At 43.7% G+C, this 20,121-nt stretch overlaps 1 protein-coding gene across 1 annotated transcript in view; it reads right to left on the bottom strand.

Annotated features, from left to right (window-relative positions):
* Positions 1–20,121, bottom strand: part of LOC119461967 (puromycin-sensitive aminopeptidase) — a 58,085-nt gene that overhangs the window by 12,057 nt on the left and 25,907 nt on the right. The window contains exons 11-18 of the mRNA XM_037723330.2: positions 19,827–19,982; positions 19,665–19,743; positions 19,462–19,598; positions 18,526–18,660; positions 12,757–12,976; positions 7,427–7,569; positions 7,116–7,172; positions 2,413–2,520 (exon numbers count right to left, since the gene is read on the bottom strand). Of these exons, the coding sequence (XP_037579258.1) occupies positions 2,413–2,520; positions 7,116–7,172; positions 7,427–7,569; positions 12,757–12,976; positions 18,526–18,660; positions 19,462–19,598; positions 19,665–19,743; positions 19,827–19,982 (1,035 nt within the window). The remainder of the gene's footprint in view (positions 1–2,412; positions 2,521–7,115; positions 7,173–7,426; positions 7,570–12,756; positions 12,977–18,525; positions 18,661–19,461; positions 19,599–19,664; positions 19,744–19,826; positions 19,983–20,121) is intronic.

Below are 20,121 nucleotides of genomic sequence, written 5' to 3'. Positions count from 1 at the left end.
TTTCTTAAAATTTTTGCGCAAACAAACAGGGACGAAGAAAAAGGAGAACACAAGGACGAGCGCTTTCTAACAACAGTTGTTCGAAAGCGCTCGTCCTTGTGTTCTCCTTTTTCTTCGTCCCTGTTTGTTTGCGCAAAAATTTTAAGAAAATGAATCTGTTCCAACTAGGCCGACTCGCAGTTATGCTTAAGACCGAAGAGAGTAATTTGGCGGCGACCAAAGTGGCACTTCAAAGAATTCAGTTGTAGTCCAGCAGCACGGAAGACAAAAAATAGATGAAAGGCGTTCAAGGTGTCTCGCGAAGGACAGTGAGAACACGATGGCGTCGTTGAGCGTGTCCATCATGCGCTCAAAGGTGGCTGGAGCATTCCACAAGCCGAACGGCACGACTAGAAAATGATAAAGGCCATCTGGCGTAACAAATGCGGACTTCTCACAGTCAATGTCGTCAACGGCAATCTGCCAGTAACCGGAGCGCAGGTCTACTGATGAAAAATACATCGCACCGAGTGGGCAATCAAACGCGTTGTCTATGCGTGGCAGTGGATAGACATCCTTCCTTGTTATCTTGTTTAGCTGTCGGTAATCTATACAGAATCTCCAGCTGTTGTCCTTCCTTTTGACCAAGACAACAGGAGAAGCCCACAGGCTCGACGATGTTTTTTTTTTTTCTATGCCACCAGCAAAGTTAGAAACAACTCTATATGGCTGCCAGTACAGTTATTAGACATGTTGCTGCTTGTACTGCCACCAGAGACTGGATATACAGGCCTGCATAATTAAGGAACGTGTACTAGACCCTGTTGCTGTCTTATATATGGGCGTCCAAGTTGGGCGAAAGAAGGTGTCAAATCGCCACAGCCACGTCAGAAACAGCTCTGAAAAGTGTCAGTTCAGATATTGTATGTCGTGGCACACATACTGTGACCGGAGACTGTGTGCACACATGTACAATGAAGGAACTTGTACTATGTTCCGTGACAGAGGTCCCTTTCCACTTTTAATGTGCTTCACCACACAACACGGCTATGTAGCGGAGAAGCTGACTTAAGGAAACCAGCGATTATGCAATGCATATTAGACCTCTGCCTCATGCACTCTGCTCAACGCATGTCTCAATCTGAAGTGAACTGAATTACGCCTACACTGGCTACACACAAATGGCTTGGATTAAATGTGACTTTGGCTACCTACCTAATGCATAATGAGAATTACGATGCGGCTGTGCTGCATGACGTTTCTTTTTTTCTTTTTCCTTCTTTTTTTTCTTTGATAATTTTTTCTTTTCGCTGTTTGGTTGGGGCAGTTTTTGGGGAGATTTATGGCAGTGTCCATGCAATCAAGAGGATTAGTTGAAATTTGGGAGTCTATCGAAGAAATTAGGAGTTGGCAGGTATGCTGTTGGTCTTTTGCATTGTGCATTACTATACCACCACTCACAAGACAGTTTCTTCACATTACACGTCATAAGAAATTTGTCAGTGTTCATAATCACGTTGTGTTTATGCCTAACGCCATTTCACGCAGTTGCACGGGTGTCATGTGATCAATTGAGGCAATGCACCAACCAAACTCACGCCTTGTATCTACTAGAGTCTGTTCTTGTCTTAGTGTTGTTGGCGAGTTGGCATAACGATCAAAAGCGGAACTTGCATCGAGAGATAACAAGACATAATAAGAAACATTCGTTTCCAGCCTTCTGTCATGCGCATGATTTCATGTCATGCCCCAGTTCTCAATGTGTGCAGTCTTTGGTGGCTAGAGAGACAGCTTACCAGACAAACACCGAAGTAGTCTTCCATGAAGGTTGGTAACCACCAGTATTCATAGTTAGACATTAATGTCTCCAGTGAACTGGTCTCCAAAGGGGTCGTCTTGTCGTAGCTGTTGTTATAGCTAGGAACCATTGCCCCTGGTGCGTACCAAACGAAGCACCAGAGTGAGATACAATACTCACTCTCTGCCAATGGTCACTACACATTGTTGGCGCGCTTTCCGCTTGAGGGTGTAACGTTCATCAAGCTCCACATTGCTTACAGCCACTACGCAACGCTGCAACTGACCTCCACACTCGGCTGCTTCTGTTGCCAACTTTTTCCACTTCTCTTTGCCGACTTCTTTGCTTTTTGTCTATGGTTGCACAATACCGCAAGAAACACAAAGCCGGGACAGCATTGCAGCATCATCTACGAGGCCCTAGCATCACACAGAGGCAACATTATTGGTGTGGTGATTGATAGTGGGTAGTGTGGTAGCAGATAGTGGTTAATGGGCTTGTGTCTACTCAGCAAACCAGTGAGATTGTGCCTAAAAAGCATCGATACAAAAGAAAACAATGCGAAGCTTGCATGAATACCATCAACGGTAAATACACTAGTCTGCTATAATGACACAGACATCAGCTGCACTCACCGAAAGAGCAAACTCCAGGGTGGCTTGAATGAGTTCCGGACTGGTTACACCAGCCAGGGCAGCTGAGAGTCGGTTCTTCTCCTCCTGAAGGTCAGTGCTCCTATACAGCTGCACAATTTTAGAGAATTTGTGCTTGGACATTTCTGAAGAACCCGAGCCAAACGTGAGAGAATACAGTACACACAGCAATAATGAGCGAGAAAAAACAAACCTTGTATAAATTCAGAGCATAAATTACCCCGAATGAACAAAGCAGGACATGTAAAAGCAAACGTGAAAACCCAACGCATTTTTTTTATTATCTCAGCCCGATAATGATACCACGTCACAGGCCACGTCTCCCAATGCCATGTTTCAGGCCACGCAATAGTCTTGTATGGCGTATTCACACTTTTTTAGCCCATTTCAGTTCTTAAGCCAGCTCTTTCGACGTTTCAACTCAAATTAAAAAAGTTGACACAATCAAACGTAACAATTTTTATTGGCTAACAATGTTTTCAATGTATCTAAATGGAACAAGGCTATTGGTTCACTCAAATAATTTAGCTTCGCAAGGCACAGCAAAAAAATGGCCGACATGAGCATGGCCACATGACATGGGCAGTCAAAATTTATTCTCATCTGGTGTTGTGGCTGCTGTAAATGCTGGTGATGTGCAGTGCTTAAAGTCAGAGGAAGCTCAGGGGGCCCGCCCCCCCCCCCCTCCATTTTTTTAAGGAGGGGCTGAGCCCCTCCTCGGCAGGTCAACTGTGGCACTGCGGCATCCATTCGACAAGCACTGGAGGCGATCTTATTACCAGTAGTGCTATCTGTGTGCCAATTCTTATTCTCCAATTTTTTGAGTAATGATTTAATTGAGATTAATCAGTTGATGTGGCATGAGCAAAGACACCAAAACGGGTATCGTCGTACTACTGCATGCATTTCCCCGAGGCACTGCACATGAGTCACCACCCTTGCTCGACTAAGATTCTTGGCACAGCATACTGTTTCATGAGCCGCCTGAGCGTGAAGCCTTCCTACTCGTGAATTAGTGAAAGTTCACCTTGGTGTCCTTTAGGTTACCAGTAAATTTTCATTCGCTTAGTTGTGCGTTATGAGTGCTGTGTTATACCAAAGACGCATGCAGTAAGTGTGAAGCCATGAAATATATTGTTGTAGTGCCAGAGGTTGTCAATGAAGCAAAGCAACTAATGTTCTGTGTTAAAGCTAAACTTATTTGCTGCAAGATCACATATGTTTAATTCTTTACTTCTCGAGTTAACGTTGAAAAAAAAAAAAAGTTTCCAAAATGTCAATTTCCAAGTGCTTCATTGCTTCAGCACATTAAATAAATGCCCGAAATACACTCAGAATATTATATTCATTTGCAGAACACCTATACCAGTTTGTGTAATTCTAGATAAAGTTGGCTTCACTACACCTGCTTGAAGCTGCGTTTCTCCGTGCCAAATAAGTAAAGAAAAAGTGAACGTCCCAAACACAACTTCTGTGACAGTGTGAGGTAATAGGGCACACACAAAAGATAACTTTACTAACGTTTCGGCTAGTGGTCCTGCCTTCGTCAGAAGACAGGATCACCCTATATATATATATATATATATATATATATATATATATATGTGTGTGTGTGTGTGTGTGTGTGTGTGCATGTGTGTGTCTCGGTATATATCTGTGTGTGTGTGTGTGTGTGTGTGTGTGTGTGTGTGTGTGTGTGTGTGTGTGTGTGTGTGCGCTGTGTGTGTGTGTGTGTGTGTCTCGGTCGGGGTGAAGGCTGGACCCCAGCCGAAACGTTGGTAAAATCCTGGTATTTTTCCTACATGCTTCTATTGTTTGACCTGTTTCACCGTCGGATCTTGCAAACAATAATTTGCGAGTGTGTGTGTGGCGACAGCACCAACCCAGTCGCATATATAAATCCCCTTTGTGATTGTACTCAAACACGACTCGGTGCTCATGTAATAAGTACAATTCCATCTTGTACCTTATTTGATTGAACTTCAGCGTTGCCAACTGTAGCCAAACGTTTTTAGCATGCAGAAACCACGAACACAAAAGTGATGAGATGTTGCTTTTACCTAGAGATGCTTCACATCCTAACTATGGCGCAACCTCTCAACCAAAACAACGGTAATTTGCCACCAGTAGGATGGATAACCGTTGGACCATTAGAGTTACAGAATGGATACCAAGAGAAGGGAAGCGCAGTCGAGGGCGGCAGAAAACTAGGTGGGGTGAGGAAGTTAGGAAATTTGCAGGCGCAAGTTGGAATCAGCTGGCGCAAGACGGGTAATTGGAGATCGCCTTCATCCTGCAGTGGACATAAATATAGGCTGATGATGATGATGATGACATGCTAGGTGTCTCAGTCACATTGTATGACCTACCGCTTAAGCAGCTGTTTTATCACTTTTAGTCTAATTGTGAACAATGCTCTTATGCAGGAGCCGAAATGTCATCTTTACTAAACCTTTTGTGGTTGGCATTTGGCTTCATCTTTCATCATCAAGCAAAATATGTGCAGTAATGTTCCATTTTAGTTGCTCTGTATGTGAATATTCTTTTGATATTCTTGTTGCAACCACCGTACTACAGCTTTGTCACTTGGTTGAACTTTGCTTACTTAGTTTCTTTTTCTATGACAGGCTGATTTTGCATCATAAGACACTGTACGAGCTGAATTTGGTATCACCATAAAATTCTGCACTTCTATGTTGTGAACAAGCATATACATCTTGCAGAGTCCCCAAATATAATTCACCTATTGAAACTCAGCATGCACCAAGCTATATAGTAGGACAGGAAAACAATAGGTGATGCTAAATCCAATTCTGGATTAATACATCTGCCATTTATTCACTGTGAAAGCTAAAACACCAATGTGGTTCATATGTGTCACAGGTGCCAAAGCAGAGTTCTCATCAAGATGAGCGACGAAATACTGCCCACCACTCCGGTTTACTGCCCACCCCTTTGAGGGGGGAACTCCGCAATTAGAATGATCACTTTAGTCAACACTTGTGTGTTTCGTTTACGCCACTATCTTGGTGCCATCGTAAAGAGGACAGGTTGGAGCATCAGATTGTCGCAGCGCCGTACTTAGCCATGCAAAAATAAAAGCAAAAGAAGTGAGCAAAAAGAGGAAAAACTAGCATCGCAATTTGTGTACTTTTTACATTTTCTTTAAGACAGTCTTTGAAAAATGTAAAACTCTATCTAGAAGCAAATCCAGCCTTACTAGAGAAATTACCGAGGCTGCCGCAATTGCACGTGCGGGAAGTAAGTGCATCAGCTGTCTATCGATAGCCTTATGTAAAAAAGAGCTGACCTTCCCGAGTTCAAATGCCAGGGTGCGATAGCGTTATGAGCAGGTTCTGTGCATATGTGTGATCTTGTAAAAGTGTTCAAAACTAGCTGTGCACCAGCAAAATAAACATTATTGTTGAAAGTCAGCGCTATGTCTGTGTGTGCCTCTCGTGTCTTCATCTTCATCAGTTCCGTGCTGTAGCCTTCTACGATGTTCAGCCAACTAGCCCAACTGGTCACTCTGCTCAGCCCATGGGCGCTGCCGAAACAGCCGTAGCCAATGTTTATTGGCCGGAGCTTCAGGATAAGGCGACGGCAGCGCCGCCGCAATTTCAACGCTTTTTGCATCAGCCTCGGAGCTTGCCAAGGCGTTCGCTGGACCCACTCCCCCATTCTAGTAGTACACTCTCTAACCTCACTGTGTTTCCGTTTATTCCTCCTTCCGCCGCCTCCTCCTAGTACACTCTATCGGCAGTATTGGCATGCGGAGTGGCGTTATTGTCATGGCCCCAAACAGGCAATGCCACTATAGTGCCGCTTTCAAAAGAGAAGTTGTGCTAGCCGGAGAGGCATTGTCAAACATTGAAGCCAGGCAGGACTTCAACATCGATGTGAAAAACGTCATTGTTCCGAGGGGGCAACAGGAGATTCTTTTTGAGTGCGCTGCAACAAGGATGGCATTTACCCAGGAACTTTGATCGTGTGCTTCTCCAAAAAGTGCAGCATCTCTAATGCGCTTGATGATACTGAATAGTGCACCGTTTGAAGATGGCAGCAATAAGGAAGATAGCGACGAGGCTAGAGGCAATGTTGATGTAGAATGAGCTTCACATGTTCATATTCAATAAATGCCGTTTTCATTTTGTGAACGCGGTCCTCGCTTTTTTGTTTGGCCTACATTCCAGGTAATTTCTTTTTTTTTTTTTTCTGCCTTTGTACTTATGGGGGTCGGCTTAGAATTGGGGTCGGCCTAGATTCGAGTAAATATGGTAAGTTGTTTTTGATGTAGGAAAACATACATTTCATACATTCAGTAGCACATATTTCTGTTATGGAAGGCAATCAAATTATTCTGTGCTCAGGACCAATAAGCAAATGTTGCCTACTTTCACACACATAGCCCACATTGCAGAAAAGTTACGCTCTTAGAACAATATGAGAGTACTACAGGGTCCTGCATATTACGCTTAGCATGTTCAAAAAAAGATTTCGCGCTTATCGTTGCGCTGTTCTTGCTGAAATTTTGCAAAAGGATAGCATTCTGTAAAATTTCAGCAAGGACAGCGCAGCAGTAAGCGCAAAATCTTTTTTCGAACGCACTTAGCAAAATGTGCAGAATCCTGTATATGTCTCAAGATACATATTCCGAGGTTTTAAGGAATATATAAGGAACATACCTTCAAGAACTCATTGTACAGCTTTCTATCAGCAACTGATGCTGCTGCCTGGTACACCTTTAAAAAGAGAAAACATATTAATCTTACACGTCAAATTTAAAGAACAGAAGGTCAAATATAATAGAAAACAGAATATAACAAACTCTTCAAGAGACTAACAAGTAACTGATCAAGCAACTAATACTCCAAACAATACAGTGTTGACATCAAGAATTATTTTTTTTACTAGACAGTGTTACCATTCCTTGGGACAATTCTAAGGGGAAGAAGAGTGCTGTAAATGCAGAACAAGCTTTGAACTCGTCACTTACAGCGCCACGAATGTCGGCAGGAATTATGGCTTTGCCTGCGATGTGGGCGTCAAGCCGCTTTCTGGCTTCAGCCAAGACATCTGGATCCTTGAAACGGGCCAGACGGTCAATCACAGTGCTCCTCAACAGTGTAGCCAAGTGACCTTGAAAAATATTTCACAGGATATTTAGTTTAGTTGCACAGGTACTGTTTTTACCAGAATCTAACGTGCACCTTTCTTCCAAGAAAATGGGTCTAAAAATTGTCTGTGCATTAAAATCTGATACGAAACCAAAACTACGTTCGCGGCGTTGGCAACCGCCTAGCCTCAGAGCCATTAGACGCAGTGTCATCGCTATCACAAAATGGCAACAGAGCACAATTTTGTGAAGGTTGCTGTCGGTTCATTTAGTGCTCGACTACCATCTTGACCAGTATTTTCAGCCAATATGTTCTGGAGATACTAGGGAGGTTTAGAATAGGGGTCTGGAGCTTAGGATGCCCCAACAAGCACCGCTTTGCATTCGTGGCTTGCCCCGCCGGGTAGGTGCTTTAGAATAGGGTTCCCGGCTTGCATTAGTGTCACACGATTGCAGCGCCCTTCTTGCATGTGGAAGGAAAATGAAAACTTAATGCCAGAGAAAAAAAAAAAAAAAAACATGAAATAATGCAATCCATAATATTTGACAGGATGATAGGTATACCTGAGAGTATTATCTTTAATGAGGATGGTTCATGCGTTTTGAGATGTTTGCGGCGAGGTTGAGACGATGCAAAGCAGGTTTGGGGCACTAAAGCTATTTTTGAAATTTAGCATTAGGGACATGCGAAAACACAAATCCAAAGATATTGTTTAGGTTCGGCGCATGCGCTATGGCGCGACACTAATCGTTAGGGGCCCAATATCCTTAGGGGCCCCTATTCTAAAACAGCCTACTATCCCTCTCGCGAGATTTCAGGCGACTCGGCACAGGATGTATCGGTGCAATCGGCCCCAGCGTTTCTGCCGCTGTACCAAGCTTGCTATCTGTGTACAGTGCCAGGAACGCTGTCGGACGCATACTGCGACAAGTCCGATGCAGTCTCGTGAAAGCGACAGTAGTATCACTAAAAGTGATTGCTCAGGAATAGCGCTCCTTTATGCTTGGAATCATAATCATGAGAAGGAAATTTACAGAAGAATAAAATTGGGCTGGAGTGCATACGGCAGGCATTGCCAAATCCTGAGTGGGAGCTTACCACTGTCGTTGAAAAGAAGTGTACAATCATTGCATTCTACCGGTGCTAACATATGGGGCAGAAACTTGGAGGTTAACAAAGAGGCTCGAGAACAAGTTAAGGACCGCACAAAGAGCGATGGAACGAAAACTGTTAGGCCTAACGTTAAGAGACGGGAAGAGAGGGGTGTAGATCAGAGAGCAAACGGGGATAGCTGATATTCTAGTTGACATTAAGAGGAAAAAATGGAGCTGGGCAGGCCATGTAATGCATAGGATGGATAACTGGTGGACCATTAGAGTTCCAGAATGAATACCAAGAGAAGGAAAGCGCTGTCGAGGACGGCCGAAAACTAGGTGGGATGATGAAGTTATGAAATTTGCAGGCACAAGTTGGAATCAGCTAGCACAATACAGGGGTAATTGGACACCGCAGGGAGAGGCCTTCGTGTTGCAGTGGACATTAACATAGGCTGATGCTGATGATTTTGGAATCTGTGGCCAATGAAGCGCAAATGGTGACTGTGAAGGTAAATTTTTTTCTGATCGTGAACGTGGGGACATGTTTTACTCATAATTTTAAAAATCAGGCGCATGTTACATTCAGGTGCATTGTACATTCAGGTGCACTTATATTTCATTACTTAAAGCTCACAAAAATTGGCTGTGCGTTAGATTCGGGGCTGCGTCAGAATCGGGTAAACACGATACTTATATTCACAGCTCATTTATTTTATTTTATTTATTTACAAATACCTCACAGGCCTACGAAGAGGCATAGGGTGAGTGGGGCGTGTGTTACAATAAATACAATCGGTTAAAAGATATCGATGCTACAAGGAACACAATAAATTTGCAAAAAACCAGACATATCGTCATGCACAATACAGTCAACGGCCAGTTTTTCAGGACATGCCTGATAATTCGCACGTCTTCATGGCACTGCGACGTACCCCACGGAGCCAATGTATAAGAACATAGGAAATTCCGGACATTAAAGCCCTTCGACGTTAAATTTCTCGGACTTTTTTGCCATGACCGCAGATCCGAAATGGCATTAATCAAAGCCACCACCACACCCGCCATTTTGATTATCTCGCAGCATCAAACAGGCGTTCTTGTTATCCTTGCCGTACGAGCACCGTACGTTGCAGTACGAGCACCGAGACACCTAATAAGTGCAGTGGCAGGCCTTTAGAGCTATTTTGGACGTTGCTGTAGTGATTTGAGCCCTTGAGGGCAGTAAAAGGAACGCATTTGTTTTTTGGACCTTTTAGCGGTTCCTAAGGAGTCCGAAAAATCAACGTTGACTGTATTCATGTACATTATGAGGAAGCTTGAAAGATAAAATAAAAAGCACTGCACAATCTGACAAACCAGAACTACATTTGAGGTTCCAACTGCATACAGGCACATAAACAAAGTGCTCAGGTTACTCCATTGGTTTTAATAATGCGAATTCTAAACTTTCTAGACTGGAAAAAGTAAAACACAGCTACCTTCTTACCAAACACATCCCACATAGGTCCATGATTTTCAGTTCAGTGTAATCCCGTTAATACATACCTGGCTGGAACATAGTATAACTACGCTCTAAACGGTAGTATGCACTAACCGGCAAGTACAAATGCTTCTCTCTACGCGCGACACGAGAAAAAAAAAAAAAAAAAAAAAAGCACAGTAAGTAGCGTAAAGCATGTGTAAATGGTTCTTTTTTTCATTGAGCACAGTGGCTCAATGAGCTTTGCTCAATGCGCGCATGTGTGTGTTCGTACAACCATCTACAGAATGAGAACCGGCATCGTTTCTTTGAAACAGAATGTGGTGCCAATCATTTCATGCAATTTGTGTGCCTATGAAATGCATGTCATTCTTGTGCCAGTACCACTTGCATGCATGTGTGTTTGTGCATGCTGACCTAATCCATGTTACACGAAAGCATCTGTGCAGCAAGCTGTCTTCATGCCAGCATTGCTCCTAGCCATGCACGAATGCAGCGCATAGCTTGTTGAGCCAGCACAGTGACTGTGGGTTGCTTTTTTCTGCAAGCGACGTATGCTTGCAACACCGCTATGCACTATGACCTGCAGACAGGTTAAGATGCTTATCACGATAGTGTTGGCAGCGACAGGCCATAAAGATGTGTCCGTTGGTGGCTATGTTATTTGCCGAAGCCATCACCATGTCTCCGTGCATTTTCAATGCTTATCTATAGACCTTTTCATCGGGTGAGGAGGAAAGGGAGCACGGCGAGCCTTTCCTCCTGTCTGGCTTGTGCGAGCCGGCGCGGTGCTGCTTGAATGTGTTGCCGCCACACGCTGCGAAATGATTTGGAGATGTTTTAGTTCTTCCTCCGTGAAATTTACGTGATGTCAGTTCATACGAGGTTGTCGAACAACCACTGTGTAGCCTTTAGGTGCAGCAGTAGCTACAGTATGGAGAAATTTCTCTTGGGTGCACAAAAATGCGACGCATATTATCAGCCACAGTTTGTGTATGTGTTGTGAATTATTTTGGGTGTATTGGCTTTCACTCAACGAACAGAACCGGCATCTGTAAATTGCCAGTGTGAATTCGAAAATCTTTTTACTGTCTGATCGCTTGGCGTAGGAACTAAAACAGGAGATTGCTTGTTTACAGTCAACCCAATGCAACCCTGAAACATCGAAGCGCCAATTGTTATAAAGCATTTTCGTCAGCCACCGGCATCATTCTCACACATATCAGGTCTAGTAGACTTGAAATCACTTTACTATGTGTACGTTAGCCTCCTGTATGAGGCTGATGGCCTTGCTCAACAGTAATTACTGCGGTTGGTAAACCAGCATATTATACATACTATAAGCATTGCCATTTTGCCCTGTAAGGCATAACATCCAAAAGAAGCGCATAAAAAGAATCCAATGGCTATTTGTGAAGACATGACTAAGACATGGCTAAGCCGCACTAAGGACTCACATGGTCATGCCATGTGCTTAGACCATGCGCCATTTAGAACAAAGGGATATAAAACACAGCATCAACCTCTGCCTCGGATGCTCGTGCAGTCTGCAACTGGTTGCTCAACCACTCGACAAACGTGATTCACACTGTACAGTATGCTGTAATTACTAACCAAAACTATTTTATTTGGGGGCAGAAACCTCGTCCAGCATACAAGGTAGTTGTGCAATGTATCTGCAGAAAAGAATTTGAACACTTGTCAAAGTAAACAGCACAACATACTCCACAGCAGAATGGTGACCCCGCTGTTGGGATCGTCATATGTTTTTTAACTACTCATTGCTGGTAAACAACAGCTTAGAATTACAGTGAGAATGCTGCAGTACGGTCACATTCAGGAAACAAGCTTTTAGAATTACACAACTGATCTCTGAGGCTGATAATAGACTCAAACATGCGTGCGCACATCGCGATGGGTGCCACCTCAACGCCACAAAAACTCCAGCCATGCTGACTTAAATCACTTCAGTATGTCTCTCAGAACCCACGTCTTTTATGTGCGAAACAGTCATACTAAATAGACCGAGAAAAAAAAAAAAAACTGCCGCCAAACGTACACCAAAGCATACCACATGGAATGCTTGCCCGAGCCAGCATGCTGATTGGCCATAGATGGCACCACTGCCTAAGCAATATGGCGGCCCCCATGAAAGAACAGTATTTATATACATCACCACATCCGCGCCAAATCTGGTATCACTGGTAGACCAATCTATGAACTTTCCGAAAAGGCGTAAGTAAGATCTTCTGCAGCAGAAAGTGATATAAGCCACACTGTGAGTCAAGGCAGAGCAGTTGGCCTCAACGTGACAAAAGGTGATCACGAACAGGTAGATATAGAACGAGGCACAGAGAGCCAATACATTGACTTTCGGTGTCTGGTTCGGCTATTCTTTGCCATTATGTCTTGACTGTTATAATATAGTAAGTGGGTATGCATTAACTTCACAATATATTACTTCACAAACTCCCAGGCATGCTCACACTATTACAGCATTGCAAGGTGAAATTAGTGGGAGACATTACATGGTGCACTTCCTGTGAACAGGTAATTTCTAGGCCATAGGTGCGTGGATTGTGTGACATTACTATCAGTACTAAAACAGACCATTTCTATCCAGAGAACTCACTTTCGTCAGGCTTAGGGTCCCAGCCTAATTTGCTGAAAATACTGGCTAGGAGACGTCGGCCATAGAGGTGCAGAAGTGGCTGAATGTCAGTATGTGAAAGCAATTGATTCAGTTTTCCCAGACATGAGTTGATGGAGTTCCAGACAGTGTAGTTGTCTTCTTCAACATAGGCCTTCATTAGGCGAAGCATATCAACAGTCGATTTGTGGCCACTTTGTACCTGAAGAAAGACCAATCAGCAACAAAACATTATTGCCCCTCTTGGGTTACATTCTTATACAGTATAGACCACTTATAACGTAGCCGTTTATAGTGCAGGACCGGATATAGTACGGTCTTTTCAGACTCCTGTTAATTTTCCCATAGCACTCCATGTATACGCATACCGCTTACAGTGCAGCCGCGTGAGACGAAAGACCGGTTATAATGCGGCTTCCGCGGGAAAATCTCGCCGACAAGGGCGGCAGCGAGCACGCTTCTCAACAAGGTGCCTGCTCTCGGCCGACGTGTGCATTATTCAATGCAATCAAACTCTCGTTAATTCGGACTTATTTGGCCGCACATCGGTTAATTCGGACTACTTTCGGAGCGCCGCAAATGTGCGACGCAAAAGAGCAAGAACGGCGCTGGCGTCCAACCGAAACGAAGCGGCGGAGTCCGCATCGCCACAGTCATCAGTTGAAAACGTACGTGAATGAGAGCAACGCTTCTAGCAACGCCGGTACGCTTCGAGCCTATTTGTGTCTTTAAAGCCTGTATTCTTGCTTTTACCGCTGCGCATAACACCGCGTTGACCGCGGGCTTTCATAACTGCGTAGTCGTCATCCACGATCGCATCGATAACGGCCGCGTTTTTCTCCATAGCGGTTGCGGTGAACAGTAGTTTCGTTTTTACTCGGTACGCGCGTCGGTCGTGTGCCAAAAAAACTGCGTAGTCGCCATTGATGATCGCATAGATAGCGACCGTGGTTACGACTGCAGTTGCAGCGAACGGTAGTAAATTCGTCCAGACTTGGTGCGTGCGTCGGGCGCGTGCCTTCAGCACCGCAATGTCGCCGTTCATAATCGCGTCGATAGCGGTCACGGTTTTTTCCACAGCGGTTGCGGCAAACTGTTGTTTCGTTTTGACTCGGTGCAAAGCTGTCGAACTTAAAGAGCACCGGCTACATCGCGATAGTACAAAGCGTGTCTACATGCTTGGTCTACATGCTTTGCATACGTGCAGGGCTTGAAAATCGTTATTTTGGTTATAGTGCGGTACCGCTTATAGTGCAGATATTCGCGCCTCCGGCGACTTACGTTATAAGCGGTCTACACTGTATTAGGATTAACAATGTGTCGTCAGTACATACTACGCACATAAAGGTAGAAAATTTACTTTAGGATGCTATTCAGCAAAACACCATAGCCACTTAGCCACCGTAGCGGGTTACCAGTTTTTTTAACATGCCACAGTAGCCATTTTGATTTCTATGCTTTTATTGAATGTGATTTTTCACCCTAGATGGCAGAGCGGGCATTCCTTCTGTGCTGGGGTCGCCCTGTTTGAAATCGCCCTGCTTTGGGGTCGCCCCGTGAGATTTTTCCACGCTTTCAAACAAAGATGGCATCATCCATGCACCATTTTAGTGCGGTAGATTCCTATCTGTTAGATGATGATAGTAAGAGTGACGAGCATGTAGACTTCTGTGTTTCATTCTTTAAGCAATAAAGACGGTGATGACACTCTAGACGACAGTGAAAGTATGGACGAGACAGATGCGGAGTCCCGTGAATTATCTGCCGTACAATGTTTCCAGATTTATTTTGGCGTTCTGAACACGTTAGTGAAGTATTTCACATCACTAAAAAAATTTGCCATTTTGGTACTGTTACTTTGGAAGAAATTGCTGGTAAGGGGAGAAAAAGGGCACCTTACCAGGCTCCACTGCAAATTTTGCTTATACACCAGAAGTTGTAAGCCACCATTTATGGAGCGTTTCACCGGAAGAAATTTTAAAATTGGTTTGTTATTGCAGGAGATAGAAGAAATTGAACTGTCCTGTTACCATGCCACTAGGAGGCAAGCGTCACTGTCAACAGACACTCTCTCCCCCTTTGCCTCGACTAGCGTCTGCAAGCGACGTTCCTTCCCGGCCTTCTCCCATACCAGAGATGAGGGACCGTATCACATTCCCGTGACGAGCCCCGTCTACTTTTTTTCTTCTCTTCCTTTGTTGCTGCTTGACACATTACCAGTGGTGGCATTGTGCAAAGGATGAATCATAAAAGTCACATGCCATGGTCTGTGATGTTGCAAGCAGTGCATCTTGACAAGAGGCTTTTGTGAGTGTGACCTTGACTCTTATGCTCAAAGCGCGACTCCCTCAAGAGAAAGAGTGTGCAGCCTTCTCTTTGACATTTCAACCATTTTCGCGCCACACAACCGTTTCATACTTTGCAGACACAATCACCAACACATGATCTACATGCCACACTTGTTTTTTACCTGGTAAGGCGCCCTTTAAAAGCATGCATACATGGGAGGTCCATAAAGTGGCTTAGAATCTCCATACAGGGACACATTATTCTCATTTTTGTGGGGCAGAGGGGTAAAAAAAAAATTGTTTAGAGGATGTTGATAGCTATAATCAGGCTCTTCTGAGAACAAGAGGTAGCATTCTCATCAGTGTTCAGAAAGGTACTATCAGGAAGACGTAACATGGCAGGAGAGCTTGCTTTAATTCCAAGACATGCTTTGGTCCCGTAATGCTTTGTGTACCGTTTCTTCATAAAGTACTATGTCTGAAGCTATCAAATGGTGAGTAATTCCTGCTTGAATTAAGACATCTGCTTTTGTAGGCTTGTGTGGACCATCTCAACGAACAGAAGCACTCCTAACTATATGTTATCACCTTCACATAATACAATGGCCCTTGAAATCAGATACCTTGCTAAACTGGCAACATCAGGAAGCATCAGACTAGTATTGCAGTGGTGCTACTTTGGTTATGTTTCTACAGGTTACTGCACTAATTCTGAATTTACGTTTGAGAGCACATTTTTAAACATGCTAATTCTCAGCATAAGATCACTGTTATAAAAACATAGAAATACTGATTAATCCATACTTTGTCATAACTCCGCAGCATGAAAAATACGATAGTACTTTGTTAGTATGTTCCTATTCGTTACATTTTTTCCACTTATATACAGCGACGCACTGGTCCCATTTAGTTTCCGTAGAATCATGTGTACAGTGGAAACCTGGTTATGTGTCCTCCGATTATGCAACGTCCCGGGTTTTACAAGTTTTGTAAGATCATATACAAGTGAACCCCGCAATAACAAAATTGATGGGGAACGTGAAAAAATGCACTTTCGTGAGAATTTCGTTGTTGCAAAATGAGACAGCACAGAAAAAATCCACTGAAAAACGAAAGCTTATTGTCAAGTCTATTAGCCTACTTTGGCGAACCTTGCTTGAAACTACAAAGAACTGCATTGCCGACAGCACAAAGTGCCCCCCATGTGTCAAGTCAGCAATGGCGGCACTAGCATGGAGCAGTATTCTAGATCCCTTTCGGGGATATGATCACTTTTACAAAGAGTTCACGTGACCAAGCATTGGACAAGTTGGCATCTATGAGCAACAGCGTTCCTGCAGTGCTTAACACACTGTCTTGGCACAGCAAAAGGAACACAGTCGCCCGTAGACGCTGACGGCGTCCGGTGCTGAGTCGTGCGAAATCTCACTAAAGTTTTTGACCGAGAATATGGCCATTTTCTAGCAAATCTCTGTCCGGCAATGCCAAATCTATCAAGATTCCTACTGGGTGGTATCGAAATTCAGCGTGCCTGAATCATGGGCTGTATTTTAGGACGATCACTTTCCGTGACAATACAGGTGGAGGCGTGGCAGTCCATGCAGTGGCTACCATCTCGAGCGCCATAAACGAGTTCATGTCAGTGGGAAATAGATTTCTTTGCTTTCACAGCACTTGTTTTCTGTGTACAAGTCAACTTAACACAGACCGAGCTGCAGAGTTATCATACACTACAGTGGAATCTCGGTGATACAATCTTCACGGGAACCGGAAAATAAAGCGTATCATCCAAAAATCGTATTATCCGAAGCAAGCTCCAAAAAGTATGAAAATAGGCGCACTCGGTGACAAACTCAATAGCAAACTTACGTGTGGCGTCGAGTGATACTACTCCGCCTGACACGCTATGTGGAGCAGCATCACTCGACTCCACGCGAGAGCAGCAACCAAAGCACTTTTATTCAGTAACGTTGAAACAGCTCGTCCGTAATGTAGATAAAAAAAGTTCCTTCCAGAAGTTAAAAAACAAAACCGCCATTTCCTCACTCAACTAAGCAGCGGCGCACCGCAAGTCGGTGTGGCCGCACTGCCACCTTTTTCCTCCAGTGTGGCTGGGGCTTAACACTCTGTTCAAGGGTCGCTGGAATGTCATTTAAGCTAGCACACTAGAATATAGAGCTACAAGCTTTAGAACTACCAGTAAATGCCCACTTCTGTATAGTCGTATTATCCAATTTAAAGTGAAAACGCGATCACAATAACCATATGAAAATAGATTGTACTCGCATATACGGAAACGCTCACGCATTCAATTGGTCGGCGCTTCCTTGTGCCATTCGATTATGGAATGCCCTTCCCGGTTCCATTGTCTCTGAAAAAAATCCTGACAAATTTCGCCAGCTTCTTCATCAAAAGTCACCTCTTTTACTTGTAAACACTCCATCCCTACGTTCTCTTATCACATAAATAACAACCCGATTTCCCCAGCCACTTCATACAAGTACTTGGGAATTAATTTCGTGCCAAACCTTTCCTGGAACCATCACATTACTACCATATCTGTTAATGCCTCAAGGTCACTGGGGTACTTACGTCGAACCCAGCGCAAATCACCCTCCAACATCCGGAAGCTAGCTTTCCAAACGTTTGTTCGCCCGCAGCTCGAATTTGAAATCAGAAATCATCTTTAAATTGGAAATCAGAAATAATATAACCAACCTCAGGAAATTACCAGAACTAAAGAAAAAAGTATTAGGCTATCCAATAAGACATGGCGAGGAATGGATAGTACTGACACCTCAAGTTATTCTTGGAAAAGAACGCCTTCACTATACTCTCCCGTCTCTTCTTAATGGCTATGCTCTCATTAATTTTGATTTGTTTTCCCGTTTGTGCGAAGAACTTCATAGTAAGTGTTTAAATAACATGGCTCAAGTTTAATTACGTGTACAAATTGCTGTTTTGTGTATTCGTTGGCAATTCCTTGGTGTACTTATCTATGTTTTAAAATTTTACAACTTCTAGTACTGCCCCCCTGCTGAACATAAGGTTTGTAGACTCGTCAAGCTGTCCTGGCGTAGCTTTTTTCTACAACCCCTCCATATGTACTGTAAGATGGGAAAATAAAGTTTAATTGAATATAAGCAGATAATATGGGAACTAACATTCTTGCAAATTTCGTTAATGCAGAATTGCAGTTCAGTGACCTTTTGTTGTCGAGAGATACGAAATGCATTGAATCCAATACGGGTTTATTGGGGCTATGAAAATATTCCTTTGTGGTGAGAATTTCGTTTTCTCAGACTTTCGTTTTCACAAGGTTCGACTGCATTCTTTCTCCATGGTCCATTAAAATAAACCAATGGGGTTCTATTGTAGTTAAAAATATGTATTAACAAGTACAACGGTTCTAATCAAACATGCATGGAATTAAGCATAAGCACACATTGAAGAGCTTGCTTACAAGAGCAAACAGGTCACTCTGAAGACCCAGCCGGTCCAATGGAGGCAAAGTCTTGCTTTCCACAGCAGGGATTAGCTGAGACAGCATTTGAGGGCCGTACATGGCTCTGTAGCAGCCTACAGTTCCAACGTTGATCTGAGCACATTCAGAATTAACATTTTAATGCCCAAGAATGATAAAATCTCTCTCACACATACACACACACAATGCTCCCAAACATCACACATCTGCACATATGTGAGGAAGTGAAAACCTAAGAGATTATCACGGTTAAAGTATGGGTCTGCTCATACAAAAAGAAAATGCACTGCTGTCACCTGAAGAGCACAATGCGCGAGTGCCTGGCTCACATGCACCATCTCCGTGGAGTATTCCCTACTGGGTTGCAGACAGCACTACTGCCAAGCATGTGACATGTATTGACAATCACTTCCCTTCCACCAGCTGCTGAAGTGAAGCCGCGGCAATTACACGATTGCCGAAGTGCTGTTTGGGTGCAGCATGCCAGCCGAAGCTACACGGTGCTGGCACCTACGCTATCCTTGCACTCGTACATTCGGGAATCAGTACATTGATGGTGTTTTCTCTCGTACAATTTCAGAATCAAATTTAGTTTACAGAATTTGTTGGTAGGCTTTTAGGCAAAAAGCTGTTGCAAACACCTTGAAATTGCTTGAAGGCCCTTCATGACAGCAGAACAGTTAGCATGCATAAAGAAAAAAGGTACACATTGTTAGAAACTAGTGCTTTCTATAAAAGAATTCAAATGTTTCAATAGTTTTATTGCTAAATGAGTACTAATTACATAGATAATTTCAGCTCTTTTTGCTGCACACTGGACAAAAAGCACAAGCAACAAATATTTTGCCAACTTTAGCGTTCACATTCATAGCACAAATAGGAGAGCTGTTTCAATAGGAGAGCTAATCTTATTACCTTGACCCAGTCAGCAGAAGTCACGCCATCAAGTATCAGCACTGATGAAGAATGCTCCAGCAGGAATTGCTTCATGATCGTATTGGGTGCGCTTGAGGTTGTGATGCTAATTGGAACCATCCAGAGTGAGCCGTCCTCTGAAAACCATTCAGTTTCTGCTCAGTTGGAAACAAGCATCAGAGCCTCACAGCACAGACACATACTTGTGGCCTTGCCATCAGCATTGAACTTCTCCTGGGTCAACATCATCACTCGGCTATCTCCATCTTGGCAGCTTGTTACCTGTACAGGACGAATTGTGCACCCATGTAGTTACACCTGGCTGTACTTGCAAGATCAGCCCACTAGCTGCCATTCTTGCTTACAGATATCACAGGGTAGCCCTTCTGTTTCACCCAGGTGTTCATGATGGCTTCAACAGGGACATGACAAACTTCACCAAGGCAGTGCCACAGGTCCTCAGTGGTCGTGTTGCCATATTTGTGCTTGGTCAAGTACAAGTTCATGCCTTCCCTGAATTTCTAAAGAACAAAAATTAAAACAAATTATTTCTTACATATCAACAAATGTTTAAGCATAGAAACACCACCACACTTCAAAAGGTCCGTGTTGGCTACACACAAAGTAAGAGTTAGGCCTCTGGCTTCTCCACCTTGCTTG

This window comes from Dermacentor silvarum, chromosome 1, assembly GCF_013339745.2.
Source record: "Dermacentor silvarum isolate Dsil-2018 chromosome 1, BIME_Dsil_1.4, whole genome shotgun sequence".
NCBI lineage: Eukaryota > Metazoa > Arthropoda > Arachnida > Ixodida > Ixodidae > Dermacentor > Dermacentor silvarum.
Note: the sequence above shows the minus strand (reverse complement) of the source record. Positions and strands in the feature narration are given on the sequence as shown.